General features: G+C 40.5%; 1 protein-coding gene across 1 annotated transcript in view; it reads left to right on the top strand.

Annotated features, from left to right (window-relative positions):
* Positions 1 to 22617, top strand: part of LOC136866645 (nose resistant to fluoxetine protein 6-like) — a 188418-nt gene that overhangs the window by 148783 nt on the left and 17018 nt on the right. The window contains exon 9 of the mRNA XM_068226790.1: positions 5853 to 5961. Coding sequence (XP_068082891.1) covers positions 5853 to 5961 — 109 coding nt within the window. The remainder of the gene's footprint in view (positions 1 to 5852; positions 5962 to 22617) is intronic.

Raw genomic sequence — 22617 nt, 5'->3', positions numbered from 1 at the left:
CACTCGGCGTTCAAAAAGCAATAGAAGAGCGCTTCCCTTCACTACGCAGCCTTTATAGTCGCACAATGTCGCTGGCTCCAAGGGAAAGTACCAGCAAACAAACCCTCTTCCTTTGTGAGAGCTCGCCAGATGCTAACGACTGCTCCCATTAATACGCACAAGTAAATCACAGTGGCAAATTTCGCATACATGCGATTGATGTGTTACATCCCTTGTATTTTCGAAGAAAAATAAATATTCGTTGTTCATATTTTATTGGAAGTTATTTAAATAAAATTCAAACCCACAGTTATGAATGAAACGAGCGCGGCTGGATAGTAACTGCTACTAATTACCAAACTACTCCAGAGATGGCAGAGCGTGCATTAGATCCTTGTTGGTTGTTGATCTCTTTCGTGGGGTTGGAATGTGGAACGAACAGTCACATCCGTCAAGAGGGCGGTGCAAGGTGCAATCCTGTAAGTTATCGCGTGTGGCCGGGATTTATTTGCTTTTTCGTGAAATACTGGGGTTCTTGCTTGTGATTGGTTCTTTTCTTGTGCTATAAGTGATGATACCTGACAAATGTGTGTTGTTGTAATATAAATGATTCAGTATCGTGTGCTTGTAGTGTAAATATTAAACAAAGAAAATGCGGGAATGATGCGATTTTGAAATGACATCACACCGATCAGAGAGTAGTTCAGCAGGCTGGATGTAGGAGCGCCACGATCACACGTTTCTATAGCGCAATCCGAACTAAATTCTAACCATTGTGTAATCGAACGATTATTAGGAGAACCATTTAGTTTATTTCTTTTACTGAGAAAAGCAGAATTATAAATGAAGGACAACCGCGCCAACTCTAAAAATAACTACACAACTTAAGTTGTGTGTTCGTTATTTCAACAGAAATATTTATGAATCAGGCCATGGATTAGTGGATGTGAGATCTTAAATAAATTTCTGTTGGCCTTTTTTGTTGTTTTCTGTAGAAAAATGTGTTTGGAATGACGGTCTCTTTTCGTTGATGCTTGCAATATTTTTCAGTTACATCCCCTAAACCAGAAGTCAGGAGTCGCCACTGGTAAATAATTTTATTATCTCCAGTTGATCTATAATTATCATCTTCACTGAGTGTGGTGTCAGATCTGTGGAATTTAGCTTATTAGTGGATTAATTTATTAAAATTCAGGTGATTCCAACCCTGCAAAAGAGAAGTTTGTCAATCTGTGACAAATGTTCGGTACAGCCCCTCGTACGGATCTCACCCCTTCCAAAGTTCGCTGTTCACTTGGGTACGCGTCTGTGGGTTCTAGATTGTTGAGATCACGGCTTGCGGCTCAGGTCCAACTAGAGGAATTCGTTCCTACCGGAGCACTACGGGGTTCTCACCGCCCATAGCACGGCCATCAGGGATTCCTTCCTTCATTCGCCACGACTATATTGAGCGCTTGTATAAAATTATGCCGCAGTGTTGTAATAAATAAATTGAAGCATATGTGATATGGTACAATCTACCACGCTATAGTCACCTTTAAAGCACTTATTGCGTCAGCACAGCAAATTATTTTACAAAAACACTATGCGACACATTTTCCATCAGTATGCCATCGCATCTAGCGTTATTTTCATATCCAATCGAAAGCTTATAAATGGCATGTACTTTTTACACAACCGTGTGACAGTATGATGCATTGTGTCAATACCTTTCACATACGGTACATGCTTTTTGCAATATTGATGGTGCAGTAAATAATTAAAGACGATTGTTGCTTGGTGTACGGCAAAGGCGAATCAACCATCACTTCACCAGTAACGTTCGTTGGGATGCCTAACAACAGAAAAAGTCAGGCGCAGCTGACTCACCCGGTATATGCAGTAGAACCGCTGTTAACCAGAACAAAGTGGGAAAGTTGGTTTCGGTTAACCAAAATTTAGGATAATAACTTAAAAACAATTTTTCGATGGTAAGGGATGTTTGTTGAACTTTTAGGTAAAGATAAATGAAGACAACGCACATACAAAATTAACGAAGTATTTTAATAAACACAAACTACTGTACACCTTCAAAAATACCTATGTTCTATAGTGCATATGCTGTAACTATACAATATGTACTAATTCTGTTGAAAAAAGTCTTCAGTTCTATTTTAGATATTTTTATTTTCACATCGGTTTCTAGCGGCTATGTCACATCACCGTCTCATTAGCAAAATATCAGGTCTTTGATTCGTCGCATTACAAATTGAGTTGGCAGTAGAGAAGGGAAGGTGGGAGTCAATGACAGAGTTACTCATCCAGTTTGTCATAACTACAGCGAGGATTTACAGCCGCTAAAATAGCCAGGAAAATATCCACTTAAAGTCGCATAGTAGGCACTACAGTGACAAAAATAGGAATAAAAACCAGCCCGAATATGCATTCTCCTTAGGATTTAAAATTTCTCGGGACATGTGAATCATACCACTTCGTTGCCAGCTAAAGGGTTTACGCCAAGGGACAAGTAGTCACCAAGATCAGGAAAAGGTAAAAGTTATTATTATTATTATTATTATTATTATTATTATTATTATTATTATTATTATTGTTACCGAGTTTCGTGGATGTGCAGAGGTGAAAGAAGGTGCGGGGGTGAACAGGTCTCAAAATACGAAAGTAAAGTTAAGGTAAAATTTAACAAGGTTATATTTTCTTTGCAAAATCAAGAAATAACAAGAATGGCAGGTACAGAGTAGCAAGCAAAAAACGAGAATGTACAATTACAGAGTTACAGGATTTGTGCTCCGAGAGCCGGACACATAATTCTTGAGCAATGAGCCCAACTTTACTTATATTCAAGGTTCAACAAAGGGGCAGAAAACCCCAATCATGCCTAGGAGCACTTGCTCCCAATTACACAGTAAAGCCTCCTCGAGGCATACAGAAACAAATTTTAAGACAGAGCAACTCGCTCTTAAGTTCGAGCCTATCAAAGGCCACACCAAACTCCACTTTCAAGCTGTCCTCTAAGGACACATACACAGGGGTATGACTACCCAACCTACTGAGGCCTATTCAGTGAAGAAACAGAAATATTACATGGCCTCTAAAATACCAACTTGAGAGGAGGCGTTCTTGCACTCCTACTAAACTTTATTAAAACCTACTTGGCACTAGGCCTCTAATACAAGGGCTAATCCCATACTAAAGAGGTGACTTATAGAAGGAGACAATTTACATTACATTAAGGAAGAAACAGTTGAGAAAATAAGTTCACCTCAATGCAATATGAGTGGGAGCTCGAGAGGGTTAAGCACTCTCTATCCCAATTTGTAGTTTAGAAGGATGGAATTGATATTAAATGTCTTTACATTTTAGAGGAAAATTACATGGTAAAAGGTTTCGGACCTGCCCCGAGAGTTAAACTGCTGAGCTAGCAAGAAAAGAAGTTATTAAACGGCCATTACCTGGTGGTTGAACTGCTGCCCGACGAAAGAGGCGCTTCCCGCTCCCTGCTACGTACTTTACACAAAGATAGATGTTACTGAAGTGGCCCGGAGACCCGAAAATCAGCAGTTTATATACCCTCGTGGAAAGTTCGAGGCGTTTCAGGAATGAGAACACCCGCCCACAATCATTTTATTGGCTAATAACGAAAACCCCTACACCAGATGAAGAAGAAACACATTATTGGTGGAAAATTAATTAGAGAAATTCGGGATTGGTAAATTCAAAACAAGGGGAAAGAAAGGGTTAATATTGCCAACTTAAACAATGACTGAAAGAAATTTAACAAAGGACAAACTTTTGAACACAAAATTTCTCCAAAAAAAAAAAAAAAAAAAAAACAACAACAGTTCTTTCACTTCTCACTAGGGTGCACAATTGTAGTTCTTCAGTAGTGCCATCTGGAAGAGAATGTCCACACTTCTTACTACAGGCAAAACAAAAATACATCGAAAACGACCCAGTTCAGAAACTTCAAAATTTACAAGTAGGGACATCTTCTGAGAAACTTGAGAATTAACACAGTAGATAAAGTTCAGACTTCCTCCAGTAGAGGAGTTTCAACTGGCGCAAGGTTTGAATTAGCGGCGTGGAGGTGTACCACCCGGTACAATTATTATTATTATTATTATTATTATTATTATTATTATTATTATTATTATTATTATTATTATTATTATTATTATTATTATTATTATTATTATTATTTTGCAATTGCTTTACGTCACACCGACACAGATAGGTCTTATGGTGACAGTGGGTCAGGGAAGGGATAGGAGTGGGAAGGAAGCGGCAGTGTCCTTAATTAAGGTACAGCCCCAGCATATATCTGGTGTGAAAATGGGAAACTACGGAAAACCATATTCAAGGCTGCCGACAGTGGGTTTCGAACCCACTAGCTCCCGAATACTGGATACTGGTCACACTTACGCGACTGTAGCTATCGAGTTCGGTAGTAATTAAGACACTGTTATCTCTTCCAGACAACATTTGTGTCAACTGCACACTTCAAATTAATCTTAGTCAGAACATGTTACAATGGACAAACATATATTGTTCCAAATTTTGAACAGTAAAACTTTGTCTTTTTTCGGCTAATACATTTTTAAATTGAGAAAATGACCTTTCTACTTCACATGAGGTCAGGGGACAGTATGTAAGAGCAGCTAGCTCTGCAGGGGTGAAAACTGGTGGTGGTGCTTCGTCTTTCCCTTCGAGAACAACAGCAATGGCCAAAGCATCCTTCCAGCCCGGATTCCTCTGCATACTACTTTGAAATTTGGCAATGATATTATCTCTCCGTTAAGTCTAGCAATGGTCGCCTACACATCACACAATCCCTACAACTTTTACAAGAGGTAATTCTCTCTCTTCCAGCTGCTTTATTTTGGAACGTAGCTGTTCAAACCTGGAGAAAATGTACATTAGACCCCTGGAAATCTTGGGGTCGGCGAGTGCAGAGTGCAGATTCAAGGCCAGCTCGTTCCGAGCAGATTCAGAGGACACAAATACGTCACTGTCCTTTAACAACATTTACGTGCCTGTCTTTGGTAGCTACCTGCAGAGAATGCTTGCTTTCAGCGGCTTCGGGTAAATAAAGCTAACAAAGTAGAGATGGGTGAAAAAATACCATTTAAAAACTTAATAATTTCCGTTTTCAGCACTTAACATACAAATATATTCAAAATGGCCATTAGTGCTCAAAGGATGAATTTATTGTCACTAAAAAACACATGTATTCATTTCACAAATCGGGTGAAACAGATTTTAGACTTATGAGTCTACAATTTTGAGTTGAGGATAAAAATAGCCATTTATGACGAAATTCTCGCCTTAGTCATAACATAACAGACATGTTTCTTATTCTTTTTAACCGAAAATATAATTTCTTCTTTCGTTTCGGTTAAACGGTATTTCGGTTAAAGTGTTTCGGATAACGGAGGTTCTACTGTAATTACTTTAAAGGTTGCCATTAGCGATGCAGCACAAAATAAGTCATTTACTTTTTAGGGGCTTAACATGATCAACTCTTCTTTGAACAATTACAACATATAAATTCCATATCCAGAAACCCATAACTTGTTTCATTTCAACACACTATGATTGGCTAAAGTCTCAATTACAGAATTACATGAAAAACAGAAGCTAACAAAACTTGACTTCCTTAATATGTTAAGTTTGGCACAAAGAACTGCAGCGTTGCTTCTGTTGCATTTTTTCTTGTCTACAAAAGAATGTGGTTATAGTGACTCAAATATGAAATATTCTGCCCTTGAAATACCTTCATTTATTTGCATTTAGAAACAGTGCTATAGTAAAATAGGAGTAACAGTTTGAGAGAGGCTATCCTTTTATAATTTTTAAACATTTTTCTCCTCTTTCAGCTCAGAAGCGTCATCAGTGTCTTGATGATGAGCGCACTGGCGGCAGTTTTACTCAACCTAATGCTCGAGTCACCTGTGTCAGCACTGGAGAAAATACTCATGAGGGAACGTAAGTTTACACGACAATAAACCTGACAGTTCCATAGGCAAGCAAATAACTTAAATGTTGATGATGATGATGATGATAATTAGACCTCATATTTTTAGACAAATTTGATTATTAGGAAGTGTCGACTAGTCCGCCCTTTGACTATTTAGCGAGAGTAACATCAATTCAAGGTGTTCTGATTGATAGTACCCTTAATGATTATGCAAATCAAATGGCATAACCGTTTTGCAGGATAGACTGTATTTGTTATCCCCTCCAGTAAGTTAGCATTCTAACCTATTGCTGCTTAAACAACCGGGCTGTAATAATAATAATAATAATAATAATAATAATAATAATAATAATAATAATAATAATAATAATAATAATAATAATAATAATAATAATAATAATAATAATAATCAACTTCCTCTTGGCCTTTTCTCAGTTACCTGGGCTGAAACTTTCAATGGATTTAGCCCGTCTTACGACCGGATATTTTTCCCGACTCCAATCCCATCGGCTTAAAGAACTACGCCTGCTACCCAAAAGAGGGATATGCGTATAAGAAACACTTCACGCACTCCCACATTTTTTTCTACTGCATGAAAGAGCATCATGGATATGTTTTGGGGCTTTGAAGACGAGAGAACGAGTGGAGGTTCCTTGGCTGTTCACCTCTTAAAGCTTGAAGAATGTTTATTTCATCTTGGCTACAATTTATCTCGACAACACACCCATGTGGATTAACATGTTTTGAATAATTTTTAGTCACTGATGATCGACCTGAGAGTTGTGAACCGTTCTGAACGTAACATTATGTGCTGATACGACTGTGAAAATTGTAATAATTATTGTTACCGAGTTTTTGTGGTAGTTAAGCATGAAAGAAGGTGCTGGGTGGTGAATAGGTCTCAAGCTACTAAAGAGAAATTAAATTTTAAAATTTAACAAGGTTATATTTTCTTTTCAAAATTAGGTAACAACAAATAGAACAGGTACTTAGTAGCCGAAATACAACTTGAAATGTACAATTACAGGGATTAAAGAATTTGGGCTTCGAGCCCTGAAAACACAATTCTTGAGCAACTAGCTCAACTTTACGATATACCAATTTCAACAAAAGGGGCAGAAGACCCCACTCAAACCCTGGAGCCCTTGCTCCAAATTACACAGCAAAGCCTCCTCGAGGCATACAACTCTCAGTTTTAGAAAAGAGCCACTCGCTCTTAAAGTTAAGCCTCTCCCAGGCCACACCAAACTCAACTTTCAAGTTGTCCTCAAAGGACATATACACAGGGGTAAAATACCCAACCTACTGAGGTCTATTAGGTGAGAAAAGATTAATACATGACCTCTAAAATACAACTTGAGAGGAGGCGAACTTGCACTCCTAATACACTTTGCTTTTAAAACCTAATCTGGCTCTGGGCCACTAACGCAAGGGATAATCCCATACTACAGAGGTGACTTAGAGAAGAACACTTTACATTACATAAACGAAGAAAAGTTTGAGAAAATAAGTTCACCTCAAAACAAATGTGAGTGGGAGCTCGAGAGGGTTAGCACTCTCTATCCCAATATGTAACTTTACACGAAAAAGAAGAAAAGAGTAGTTACATTTTAGGAAAAGGTTACATGATGGAAAACGCTTCGAACCCGCCGCGAGAGTTAAACTGCCGACCTAGCAAGAAAAGAAGATATTAATAGGCCATTACCTGGTAGTAGATCGCTGCCGAGGAAAGAGGCGCTTCCCGCCTCCTGCTATGTACTTAATACACTGAAAGATGGAACAGAAGTGGCCCGGAGACCCCAAAATCAGCAGTTTATATCCTCTCGCGGAAGATTCTAGGCGTTAGGGGAAATAAAACACCCTCCCACAAAATCTTTATTGGTTCGGGAAAAGAAACCCCTACATAGAGGAAAAAGAAACACATTATTGGTGGAAAATTAATTAAAGAAATTCGGGATTGGCTAGATCCAAACTAAGGGGAAAAAGAGGGGTATACAGCCAACTTAAACAATAACAGAAAGAAATTTAACAAGAAACAAACTTTTGAAATAAAAATTTCTCCAACAAAATAGTTCTTTGATTTCGCACTAGGTTGCACTATTGTAATTCTTCAGTAGTGTCCTCTAGAAGAGAAAGTTCACACTTCTTACTTCAAGCGAAACAAAAACACATCAAAAGTGACACAGTTCAAAAACTCAAAATTTTCCACGTGGTGACATCTTCTGAGAAAGTAGAGAATTAATAGAATAGATAAAGTTCAACCTTCCTCCAGAAGAGGAGTTTCAACTGGCGCAACTTTTAAATAAACAGAGTAGAGGTGTACCGCCCGGTACAGACCTCCCCCCCCAAAAGTTCCTCCAAGGGGTAACACAGAAGAACATAAGCTTTGTTTCCAAAATAAGGTCCAAGTTTTGATGTTGATATTAAGATTAATTGCGGAAGCATTTATAAGATTTTAGTAATTTGGTTGGTTGCAATTTCAAAATTTTGTTGTTGCCGGTGCAGTAAAGTTTTTATGTTTGTAGAATTTGTATTTCTGAAGATAAACTTTTAATACTTAAAGGTGAAGAAAAATTTTGCAATGTCCACCAAATATTGTTGTTAAATTCCCAAATGTAATTATTGCTTATGGTGACTGTCCATGTAGTTGATGTAGATTGAGTCGGATGGCCAGACCGGCCGTTGCAGCTTGCGTCCAACGGAGGCCGCTCGGACCCCTCAAGTACCCTGAGATACCGCTCGCCCGCACTATGAGGGGAGCAGAGGTGTTGAAGTACGCCGCGCCCGCGGTGAACAGATACAGGCTGCGGGCATGTAGCAGGTCGTGCGCCGCACATCAGCCTTGGCCGGGAGGTGAGTTCCGGCTCGCCGTGCACATGTCGTCCTCGCTGGAGAGGAGGGGGCCCATCCCCCTCCCCAGTCGCTGCACGGCGCTGCGCGGCTGCGGGGGCGCTGAAACATTAAAGCTAGGCGGCAGAATTGTGTTGGACAATCATTTTCTTAGAGGGTACAGGCTTGTGGAGAGGTTGAGGGGCCAGCGGCGTGTAGATATCCATGGCATTTACTATTATGAAGCCACAGTGTAAGGTGGAGCAGGAGACGGGAGCGTGGTAATGGCCGTGGCAAGAACAGGATGGCAGTTTAATGGGTCGGGGCAGGTTTCACAAACATGCTTACATAAGAAACAAAATCCTATAGAAGGGGCAGAATGCCTTAAAAGTGAAACTCAAAAAAAAATATAACCTTCATATCCTTTCAAAATAATATGAAGCAAGTTAACACAGAAATTACACCGGTTTCACCTGGGACAGGTGAACCCTAAATATCCTCTCGGTGGCTGGATTACTTAGCAATAAGGTAACCGGCGTAAGAAAATCGAGAATGATACAAGGCCCATGAAATCTGGGGGCAAGCTTGCCCGCGGGAACAAAATTTTTGACCATAACCTGGTCGCCTACCTTCAAAGTGGTGGGTCTCCGTCCACGATCATACCTTTCCCTAACCTTTTCATGAGACACTTTAAGATTGGCTTTAGCCTTCTTCCAAAGATCTTTAATGTTGTCCGGATCTATTGTCTCGGGCAGAATGTCATTCAGAGACCAGAGGTTAGAGAGCGGCGTGTTGGGAACGAACTTAAACATCAAAGAAGCTGGAGTAAATTTGTGAGATTCATGAACCGCCGAATTCAAAGCAAAAGCTAACCAATGCAGGGACGTGTCCCACCTAGAATGATCTTCATGATGATAGGCAATAAGTGCGGACCTGAGATTGCGGTTAACCCGTTCAGCCAGAGATGGTTGAGGGTAATAAGCAGATGTAGTTACATGAGAGATGGACAAGTCAAAACAGAATTTACGAAACAGATTTGATGTAAAAGCTTTAGCATTATCAGATACAATGTATTGGCACGGACCAAAAGAAGCAAAAATAAAATTTAGGCAAGTAATGGTGGACTGAGCGGTAGCCAGCTTAGTCGGAAATAACCAGGAAAATCTTGTAAAACCATCTACACACACAAAGATGAACTTGTTGGCATTACCCTTTGACTGGGGGAAGGGTCCCACATAATCGATATACAGGCGTTCCATGGGGCGCGACGCTTGATGAGAAGACAAAAGGCCTACTTTAGTGGACATGGTGGGTTTACTGATCAAACAAGATTTACAAGCTTTTACAAGTTCTCGAATTTCACCGTCCATACCTTTCCATATGAACATTTCACGAATCTTTTCACGAGTTTTAAAGATTCCAAGATGCCCCCCCAATGGGGTCTCATGATAGTATTTGAAGATCATAGGTACAAGAACCGCTGGAACAACAACTTTCATCAACTTATCATGCCTCGAAGGGCAACATAGAACACCATTCCTCAGAACATAAGGGACAACATGTTCCCCAGAAGAAAGGGTTTCCATTATAGGAGCCAGCGTCGGATCTTCACGTTGGTATTTCTCAATATCCCTAAAAAGCATGGGAGCACCTGTTAAGATGGCATTAACACCAGATAGTATGGACTCGGAAGGTGATGAACTGTCGACCGGTTCGTGGGTCTCTACGTCGTTATGAAACATACGGCTGAGTCCATCGGCGACAACATTTTCAGTACCTCTGATATGCCGTACATCGAATTGGAAGGCAGAAATACGGATGGCCCAACGGGCTATACGACCTGTACGACGCGGCCTACCTAAGACCCAGCTTAAGGCTTGATTATCTGTCTCCAGATCGAATTTGACGTGTTCCAGATAGAGACGGAACTTTTCTAAGGCGAATAAGACTGCCAAACCTTCAAGCTCATATATGGAGTACTTTGCTTCTTGAGCTGACAATGTCCTAGACGCATAGGCGATGGGTCGCCTCCCTAGTTCAGTCTCTTGAAGAAGAACTGCAGCCACTGCTGACGACGACGCGTCCGTTTGGACGATGAATTTCTTCGAGAAATCAGGCATAGCAAGTACAGGGGCATTACAGAGAGCTAATTTAAGATCTTCGAAAGCGGCTTGTTGAGAAGGTCCCCACTCGAATTTGATGCCTTTCCTACGAAGAAGGTTTAAGGGCGCCGCTCTATTAGCGAAGTTAGGAATAAACTTCCTGAAGAAATTCACCATACCAATGAATCCAGCGATACCTTTGATGTCCTTAGGAGGTTTAAAATCACGGATGGCCTGTGTTCTAGAATGATCGACTGCTACACCATCAGGTGACACAATATGCCCTAGGAATGACATAGAGGGCTTAGCAAAGGCAACCTTGGACAACTTAACAGTTAACCCAGCCTTACGAAGGCGATTGAGAACTTCTCGCAAATGATCTAGATGTTCTTCAAAGGTTTCGGAAAATACGACGACATCATCCAAGTAGTGATATAAGTACTCAAATTTGATGTCGGAAAAGACCCTATCTAGTAGCCTAGTGAGCACAGCTGCCCCCGTGGGGAGCCCGAAAGGCACGCGGTTGTATTCATATAAATTCCAGTCCGTGGCAAACGCTGTAAGATGTTTAGACTCTTCGGCAAGGGGAATTTGATTATAGGCCTGATTCAAGTCCAAGATGGTGAAGAACTTGGCCTTACGAAACCATGAAAAGCAAGAATGAAGGTCGGGAAGGGGCACAGATTGCAACACCACCTTCCGATTGAGAGCCCTGTAATCAATGACAGGCCTGAAGCCTCCTTGGGGTTTCGGGACTAGAAAAATAGGCGAAGAATACGCTGACTTAGAGGGCCTAATAATACCATCCTTCAACATCTGATCGATGATTTCTTTCAGAGCCTTCATTTTAGGTGGAGATAGTCTATACGGTGGAAAGCGAACAGGAATCGAATCCGTGACCTCGATTTTGTATTCAATAAGGTCAGTAACACCAAGAGTATCAGAGAACACCTCGGGAAACGACTGACACAGTTTCCGAATACTATCAGCCTGCTCCTCAGGTAGATGTCTAAGGTCTAACAACATCTCATCCTGGGTAGGCGAAATAGATGAACATGATACAGAATTACACTTTAACAAGGGAATTCTACAATTGGACGCAAATTTGAATATGCACGACCTACTCTGGAGATCGAGCACAAGACCAGTGTGAGAAATGAAGTCCGCTCCCAATATGATGGGGCAAGACAAACGCTTGGCCACAAACAATTTGATCTTCCATGTAAACTTAAAAACCCGAATTTTGGCATGTATGGAACCTAGAATTTCTAATGGAGATGAATTAGCCGAAACATATTGAACAGGAGAAGAGACATAGTCAGGGAGTTTACAAACAGATTTCAATTTAGAATACCAATCAGCCGAAATAATGGAACAAACACTGCCTGAATCTAAGAGAGCTGTTATAGGCTCGTTATTTAACTCAATCTTAAGAAAAGGAACAGGTGCGGGGGTATCCGCCGCAATCCTAAGACACTCTTTAGGGCATTCAAAAGATGAATTTGAAGGCTGGTCGTTCTCTGCATTTACAACCTGTTTACTAGGGGCTAAGTCTCGGGAAGATGGATTAGTCGGCTCAGCCGACGCCACTAGTCACTTTTTATTATTGGAATAGCTGGAATTTGCACCAGAAGTTGAGCAGGAGGGGGTGCTATTTGAGTTTGGGCAATTCTTGGCGATATGTGAGAAGGCCCCACACTTAAAACAGCCTTGTGATGACCCTACTCCATTCCTTGTCCCACTTGACTTGATCAGAGGACACTTATTCCGCAGATGGTCAGGCGACCCACAAGCATAACATTTACGGGGATTGACTGGTCGGCGAGGTGGAGGCCGAGTGTTACTAAAGGAAGGCGGGGGTTCTTTCGCCACACGCAAGGAATCGGCATACCTAACTCCTTCCGCAGAGACGGCTAATGCTTCCAGTTCAGAGAAGGTTTGCGGGCACGCCGCGAAACACAAATATGACCTGTAGGGTGGTGAAATCCCTTCAACAATAGCTTGCACGATCTGATCCTCAGGGAAGTGGAGAGCAAACACCCTAGTATAAAACTTAATATCTTGGATGAAGTCTGCCAGGTTTTCATCCAAGCGCTGTACCCGATAATAGTATTTCTGAATAAGGGAGGACCTGGCCCTAGCCGGGATGAAGTTAGCTAGCAAATGGGCGTGGAAATCCTCAATAGAAGATTGCTCGGCAATGGCTCTAACTATTTTGTCAGATAGAACACCAATAGCATAAGGATAGATAATTTGCAAAATTTGACATGGGGAAAGAGAAAACACAAGGGCATGATCCTGAAATTCCACTAGAAATCTTAAAAATGAAATTACGTCACTGGTGGTGTTGACGGAAAACTTAGAGATACCTCTAAGCAACATTGCCAATGGATGAGGCAAGCTGCTGAACCCAGGTGACATAGTCGTTAAAGGTTTCAATGGCAAAGAAGTTAATTCAGAGCGGATGTTACTCAATGACGCACGGCGTTCAGATTCGTTGTTCGATGGGGCAGAGATAGTTTGAGCAGCAACGGTTATCCTATTGACTTCTCCCTGAGGAGGCTCTTCCTCGTTACCTACATTCACCGTGGCGGGTTGATCAGTTTTGGGAGGAGCTTCGCCGGTTAGCAATTGAGTGACCTTATTAGACAATTCAGAAATAGTTTCAAGGAGCGTATTAGCTTGCTTCCTCTGAACGTCATTCACCTTAGGAGACAATAGATCATTAACTCTATTTGCAAAGTGATACAGCCTGCCTTGCACACGCTTAATTTGATTAGGAGATGGATCGTTTTCATCAAAAAAGCTGACTACCGATGCTAGCCCAGTAATATTCTCGACAATCGTGGAAAGAGAGTCGTCAATTTCTTTCTCTCCCAAATTGGGGATGGAAATGGGCAAATCAAGGGACTCTCTAAGCTTGTTAGTGTCTATTGCAACCGTGCCTCCAGATTGAACGTTTCTGATAGTTAACTCATATATCAACTCCTCTTTGCGCAAGTAGTTAAGGAGGAGAACATCGCGAGGGCCGGGCATGATGACAGAACAATTTTGAAAAACTCAAAAAATTCCAGCAACTGAGAAAATTGTTAGAGTTCGAATCAAAGCAATGTTTAGCCGTCAAAAGGGGCTAAATTGAGACCCATTCAACCACGCTCTGCTACCACTTGTTACCGAGTTTTTGTGGTAGTTAAGCATGAAAGAAGGTGCTGGGTGGTGAATAGGTCTCAAGCTACTAAAGAGAAATTAAATTTTAAAATTTAACAAGGTTATATTTTCTTTTCAAAATTAGGTAACAACAAATAGAACAGGTACTTAGTAGCCGAAATACAACTTGAAATGTACAATTACAGGGATTAAAGAATTTGGGCTTCGAGCCCTGAAAACACAATTCTTGAGCAACTAGCTCAACTTTACGATATACCAATTTCAACAAAAGGGGCAGAAGACCCCACTCAAACCCTGGAGCCCTTGCTCCAAATTACACAGCAAAGCCTCCTCGAGGCATACAACTCTCAGTTTTAGAAAAGAGCCACTCGCTCTTAAAGTTAAGCCTCTCCCAGGCCACACCAAACTCAACTTTCAAGTTGTCCTCAAAGGACATATACACAGGGGTAAAATACCCAACCTACTGAGGTCTATTAGGTGAGAAAAGATTAATACATGACCTCTAAAATACAACTTGAGAGGAGGCGAACTTGCACTCCTAATACACTTTGCTTTTAAAACCTAATCTGGCTCTGGGCCACTAACGCAAGGGATAATCCCATACTACAGAGGTGACTTAGAGAAGAACACTTTACATTACATAAACGAAGAAAAGTTTGAGAAAATAAGTTCACCTCAAAACAAATGTGAGTGGGAGCTCGAGAGGGTTAGCACTCTCTATCCCAATATGTAACTTTACACGAAAAAGAAGAAAAGAGTAGTTACATTTTAGGAAAAGGTTACATGATGGAAAACGCTTCGAACCCGCCGCGAGAGTTAAACTGCCGACCTAGCAAGAAAAGAAGATATTAATAGGCCATTACCTGGTAGTAGATCGCTGCCGAGGAAAGAGGCGCTTCCCGCCTCCTGCTATGTACTTAATACACTGAAAGATGGAACAGAAGTGGCCCGGAGACCCCAAAATCAGCAGTTTATATCCTCTCGCGGAAGATTCTAGGCGTTAGGGGAAATAAAACACCCTCCCACAAAATCTTTATTGGTTCGGGAAAAGAAACCCCTACATAGAGGAAAAAGAAACACATTATTGGTGGAAAATTAATTAAAGAAATTCGGGATTGGCTAGATCCAAACTAAGGGGAAAAAGAGGGGTATACAGCCAACTTAAACAATAACAGAAAGAAATTTAACAAGAAACAAACTTTTGAAATAAAAATTTCTCCAACAAAATAGTTCTTTGATTTCGCACTAGGTTGCACTATTGTAATTCTTCAGTAGTGTCCTCTAGAAGAGAAAGTTCACACTTCTTACTTCAAGCGAAACAAAAACACATCAAAAGTGACACAGTTCAAAAACTCAAAATTTTCCACGTGGTGACATCTTCTGAGAAAGTAGAGAATTAATAGAATAGATAAAGTTCAACCTTCCTCCAGAAGAGGAGTTTCAACTGGCGCAACTTTTAAATAAACAGAGTAGAGGTGTACCGCCCGGTACAATTATAATACTAATTATAATCACTCTTACAACAAGCCGGAGTGTACGATAATGCATTCTTTGCTCTACCCATAGGGGAGATAAAGAGTTCCAATCAATGGAAAGAGAAATGGGAGTATCCATAAAGACTCGTGAATTGCGAGAAAATGAAAGACATTTTACATCGCGTAAATGTAATACTATTGTAATTATCTATATATTTAAAACGCTAGGCGTTTTCTTTTGCAATCTGCGAACAACTCCTTACTGAACCGATTTTTATGAAATGTGATTTAGATGAAAGGTACTTACATGTATATGTGCCAACACTAGTGTTTTCTTGCTTTCAACTATTATTAGTATTTTATTTTACGAAATTAATATGCGTATAATGCTATTCGCCCATATACGACAAGTATGATTCCTGTCTACAATCTGTGAACGACTTCTCTTTACCTATTTTCAAGTTGTTTGATTTAGATTAAAGATACATATGTCTACATTCCGGATCACTGCGGTTTTTTGTTGATAGTTATCACTTTAATATGGAGTTTTCAGTATTCGGACGACGCTTCATCTCAGATTCAAACAGCAGTTTCAGCCAGTTAAAAAAACTGAAAAGAGATGGCAATAGCGTAGTTCATCCTGAATTCAACAGATTACACTACCACAGTCACATTCTAGCAAGGTGTATATCAACGAGCTACGCTAGAATAACAGACAGGCGTAAATGCTACCTGGCTGAAGCGAATTGACTGAACGTCTGTCAGGTTTTCTTTGGTCATATAAGCAAGGGGGCATGGCCGTTGAATGATACAAAATGTTGGCAATACGCACTGTAAAATCATTGGTGCAAAGTGAAAGACTTGAATGTTTTAAAATTAACGACAATTAGCCAAAAGCTTAGAGCATTAATAATCACTAATTGCGAATAGCGCCACTTCATCCATGTTGCGGCGCGAGATCATCACGATCAGCTGATTGTAAGGTAGTTCGAAAAGAATAAGGGGAATCGCCATACTATGACGTTCAATTAGGCCACGAAATTGGAACTCTTCTTGACTGTTGTGGTTAAGCGTAAATCTGTATAAATAAAAGCGTAAAGACGAAATTTGGATGAAATTTTCATTCAGTTATCCGTTTCAGGTGTAATAATGACCATCTGCATATCTGTTAACTTTAGTTACCTGAAAGTCCTAAATTTTAACCCCCTCCCCCAAATAAAGATGTGGTACAATCTGACGGACGCGCTAGAAATTGAAATTCGAGAAAATTATATGTCTTAGCCTGTAACCGATGGAAAGCTTCCAAGGTCTTTAAATATTTCATTTTTTACCCCCGAAAAATATCGGAATATTGAGGCAATTTTAATCTCGGTCCAGAACTTCGTTTCGAGATATTTCGCGGCTAAACAGTAAGTCGTATCACAAAACGGATGACACAACCTCGGTCCAATTTAGAGTGATCTACAACTTTGGTCCTATGACGTTTCGTCGTATCTCTATTGGTTATATGTTAGATTTGTCTCTATATCTCGATTATACCTACATTTTTCTCTTTGTACACGTATAATTCGTAGTTTGAATCACTTATATGAAAGATAGATTCATCTAATTCTACACGAACATTGGCCCACCCAGTATCCATGCGTGATCCAAATTTTTTGTTTGTAGCTGTTACATTAGTACCCAAAAGTAATGCACTGTGAGAAAACCTTACCCAAATTTCACCCTATTCAACGTTTCTAACTCAATTTTACCCATAAATAGATGAGACAGGAGAAAATATCTTAAGACCATCCATTTAGACCGCTAAATGAGGCGTCTTATGGTACAATCCGTTTGTCGATATGATGTATCATTTAGCAGCAGTTAATCTGTGAATGAAGATTTGCAATATTGTAAACATGCATATACTTTATATGTCGATCTATATATATCCATTGAAGTCGATTTGTAGCGATGTAGAAAGGGTGTGTTTGGCATTATAATTAATAATTTACATCGATGGTGACTCTCAGCAGGAGGGCGTCTGCTATTGTAATCATTACTCTCCCCATGGACTTTGACTGGCAGTAGGAATGGGATCCTTCTCCAACTCCTTTGTAACTAGCATTAGTAAGGAGGGACTACGGTTGTAATAAATAATTCCCTTCTCTATTTGACTGGCATAAGTCAAGGGAGAACGCAATTTTGTTCAAAACTCCCCTAACCAATTGTGTTTGGGAGTAGGCAAGTGTGCCTGCTATTGTAAACAAATATACCCATCTAAAATGTGGCTGGCATTAGGCATAGTGGCCTTGCTATTATAATGGAAAGTCAACAACTCTGTGTGACTGTCATTATAATGATAACAATACAGCTCAATTTTGACTGGCAGTAGGAAAGATGCCTGCTATTGTAATAAAAACTTCTCAAGTGTAATCTGTCTAGAAGTAGGAAAGGGCGCCTGCCATTGTAACGAAACTCCCCAAATCGATTGTGACCACACAGTAGGTAATGAGTCCCCCCATTATAATGAAAACTTACCTACTCGATTGTGAATGGCAGTAGGCAAGTGAACCTACCGTTGTCATCACAACTCCGCAACTCGCTCTTTACATTGTAAACAACGTATGGTAACCTCCACCTGCTGTTTCTGGATAACGCTAAGAGACATGCAATTAAAAAACAATCTTATTCACTGCATGTACAGTAATTTACTTCGATATCCGCATACAATGTAGAATACCGTAGCAAAGCACGGGTACATTTGCTAGTTACAGTTAAAACCGATGACATATATGATAATTTATGACGTAAATCCTCAAAAAAAAAGGGAGCTAGGATAGGATACAGCATCATTATAATCATATTTTTTAACGTATTGCATTCCCAGGAGTATCGCTATAATTATTTAATAGAATTATTTGTGGTTGGTGTACATTTGACTGAAATAGGCCTACATAAAATCAAAGCACAAGACATAGTTGGTTTTTATACACAGGTCTTGTCACACTCTCAAATTTCCTTTCATCAGCGGCCATTTTGAGACTATAGAGCTCTGCTTTCTAGCGTCGACGATAATAATAATAATAATAATAATAATAATAATAATAATAATAATAATAATAATAATAATAATAATAATAATTCCGGAGCCATTCAGTTTTTATGTAATCCAAATCACAGGGGCATGAGTATTCTCATAACATTTCCTATATGGATTGGCCAGTATTCGAACCTGGGTAGCCGAGGTGGGAACCCAGCGACGATAGCACTTAGGTATCACGCCTCTATCCATTATTGTTGTTGTTATTATTATTATTATTATTATTGTTAGCTTTACGTTCCTCTAACTACGGTCTTCTGAGACGGCGAGGTGCCGGAAGTTAGTCCCGCGGGAGTTCTTTCACGTGCCAATAAATCTAGCGACACGAGGCTCACGTATTTGAGAACCTTCAAATGACACCAGACTGAGCCAGGATCGAACCTGGCAAGTTGGGGTCAGAAGGCCAGCGACTCAACCGTCTGAGCCACTTAGCCCACTTAGCCAAAAACTTCTTCTCCTTCTCTTCTTATTCCTATTATTATTATTATCATAATCATCCTGCCCTGTGTTACAAAAGTAGCGCACCTGTCTCTCATTCAAAAGCCCTGGATTCGTTTTCCATCCAGTGAAAAAAATTTACCTCTGGACTGAGGAGTATAACGTGGATCACTTGATACGAGATATTCTCAAGCTCTTGGTTACAGGAAGAAAGCACACAATGAGAAGATGGCGATACTGTATACTAATACATAGACGAAAACTGGTTGTCATAGTTACAATTATTGTGTCGAGAAACTGAGGACGCTTATTCCAGAGAGACGTTACAGAAATCAGTTGAAAGTGTCATGTAATTACTTTCCCGTATTGTTGTAAATGTGTCTTCCCAGTCTGAAAGTGTTGTCGTGCGAAATTTCTGGGGATGGGTCGCCTCCTAAACGTACTCGTATGTTAGCGTTCGTACGTGCCTCCATAATTATGTGCGATGATCTGTGAAGCGTTGAACTCGTCCGAGGGTGTTCATGATGGGCAGAGCCTAGTGGAAGTCTCCTGCTAGAATTAAAAGTACCGGGCGAGTTGGCCGTGCGGTTAGGGCCGCACAGCTGTGGGCTTGCACCTGGGAGATAGTGAGTTCGAACCCCTCTGTCGGCAGCCCTGAAGATGGTTTTCCATGGTTTCCCATTTTCACACCAGGCAAATGCCGGGGCTGTACGGCCGCTTCCTTGCCACTGCTAGACATTTCCCATCCCATCGTCGCCAAAAGACCTATCTCTGTAGGTGCGACGTAAAGCAAATAGCAGAATTAAAAGTACTCCCACCATTGGCTGATCGTTATCTCTCATGTCTCTTAGAGTTCTGTCTAGGGCTTCCACGGATTTTTTTCTGCGCCATTGTGCATTCGTCCCAAACGATAATTTAGCGCGTTTTGAGAATTGTAAACTTACCCGAACCCCTACGTAGGTTGCAAATAGGTGTATCAAAACTTGATGGGTTAAGCGGTAATTTTAATACCAATTGCACTGTTCTACCACTTTCCACAAGCGTTGCTGCTGTTCCTGATAATGCAATGTTGAAAGCAATGTCTGGATTCATCCGAATTTAAGCCAGAATCAAATTTAGAATAAATGTTTTCCTGTTTCCCCCCTGGCGCATCCAAAATAAGCATTTATTCATTCATTTATTCATGAACATAACAGGCGTTCAGCCCCAAATACATGTTCACAATAAAATAATCCAACCTAAGCCACCACACTCCACCCTATAAACAAACACAAACAGAACAAACAACACATAATAACCTACCGTCCGGCCGAGTCATCACCCCTGGTGAGAAGAAGGCCGCCAACCCAATGACTCGACTGGCCCTTCCCGTGGAGACCTCCTGAACGCCCCAAGATCCAGCCAGATTACAATGCTTACCCTCTCACCATTCCACTCCTAATCGTAAGCCACCACGTTCACAACAATAAATAGAATAATCAAATCTCAATAATAATAATAATAATAATAATAATAATAATAATAATAATAATAATAATAATAATAATAATAATAATAATAATAATAATAATAATAATAATAATAATAATAATAATAGACTATTCCTATCACAATCCAAAATAATCAAACTACCGTAATTATCCAAAACACGTCGGGGACCAATAGCGTTTTGTTATTTTTGACAAAGGAATGCATTTTATTTGCGTTGTAGTATCTTTCACGTAACACATCTCTGTCAATAATTTTAGGGTCGTCACGCATCCGAGTGTTGCAGCGTTTTGTTACTAACGGAGATACACTTGTCTTCAATACTGATCATGGCTTGATTAAAATCTGTGCGGGGTATTGTAAATCTCGGTTAACTCTGACTCTTCTTGATTTGGAGAGCAATTTGAAGCTTCATCTAACATTGCTGGTTCTCATTGTCTATCATTCTCAAGAAGTCCATACTTTTGGCATGCTGCACGGACTGTTTGACATTCTTCTCCAGTCACGGTTTTCAAAGCAGCAAATGACGTTGGTCCTTTCAGCGTCTGAAGCAACGTTCTTAAAATATAACATTCGGCGTAGTTGTGGTTGATTGTGCATACACGTCCCAGAGAATCACTTTACCGAACAAAATTTCTCCCTACCAGAGCCCCTTGTTTTCTATTCTGGTATTGTCTACTTGATATGTTCCATGATTAATATTTTGGAACCTCGTGGATAAAGTAAATTACTGGCAAAATAGATCTTATTGGTATGATTTGAAGAAAGCTGTAAGCGTATTGTTAGGCGAATCGTTCGCTCTTTCTAGTGCCTTGTCCTCTGTGAAATACACTCGTTCACCATTTTTAAGTGATCAGTATCGTGGGGTATCGATCATGGATCGGAAAGCTCAAAGCTCAATATACGCGAGACTGCTTCGTTTCCGGCCCCGCGGTGTAGGGGTAACGTTCCTGCCTCTTACCAGAACGCCCGGGTCCGATTCCCGGCTCTACCACGAAATTTGAAAAGTGGTACGAGGGCTGGAACGCGGTCCACTTAGCCTCGTGAGGTCAGCTATGTAGAGGAGGGTTCGATTCCCACCTTTAGCCATCCTGGAAGTGGTTTTCCGTGGTTTCTCACTTCTCCTCCAGGCAAACGTCAGGATGGTACCTAACTTAAGGCCACGGCCGCTTCCTTCCCTCTTCCTTGTGTATCCCTTCCAATCTTCCCATCCCATGCAAGGCCCCTGTTTAGCATAGCAGGTGAGACCACCTGGGCAAGGTATTGGTCATCCTCCCCAGTTGTATTCCCCGACCCCGAGTCTGAACCTCCAGGACGCTGTCCATGAGGCGGTAGAGGTGGGATCCCTCGCTGACTCCGGGGGAAAAACCGACCCTCGAAGGTAAACAGATAAAGTAGCAATTGATTGATTTGACGCATTGATACCTGGCGGATTGCTGTGGGCCTGAAACATTTTTGATAGTATCGGCGTACAGTAAAACCTCGATATCTCAAATCACGTCGGGAGCTAAATTGTATTTCAAGTTATTGAAATTTGATGTGTATTGAATACCCTTTTTGAGTATGTATAGCACATAATTGAATCATATGTATCTACGGGCTTTTACTGAATACATTATTTTTAACAGTACTTAAACGTATGCAGTACAAACAAACTCTAATGTACGGCATCAGTTTAGTTGTAGCACTTCTTATAGTAACTTTATGGAAGACATACATTAGTGAAACAAGAAATATACCTCCGTGAATATATCTGGAAAAAGTTCAGTAGTCCCTTCTGTTTGTAACTGTAAACCTTTCCTCCCTTCACGTTGAAACTTCTCGTCAATACCACGCAGCTGAGATTCGTAAATGGAGCTTCTCATCCGCTACTCCGGAGGTTGCTTTCGTGCGTGACCGGTAATTAATTCATACGCGAGAAACAGAGAAGATCCGCCAATTTTCCGATCACTAGACGTTTCAGTTTTTCGTTCCGTCATATTAGCTCCCAGCATCACTGTAACCCTTTATTTACTTGCTAACAGATGCTCACAAATCACGAATGCCGTATTGCACAGATAATGTTGCACAGAGTATTCT

The sequence above is a fragment of the Anabrus simplex genome, chromosome 3, assembly GCF_040414725.1.
Source record: "Anabrus simplex isolate iqAnaSimp1 chromosome 3, ASM4041472v1, whole genome shotgun sequence".
Classification (NCBI taxonomy): Eukaryota; Metazoa; Arthropoda; class Insecta; order Orthoptera; family Tettigoniidae; genus Anabrus; species Anabrus simplex.
The sequence above is the reverse complement of the archived record's forward strand: the minus strand, read 5'-3'. Positions and strand labels throughout refer to the sequence as shown.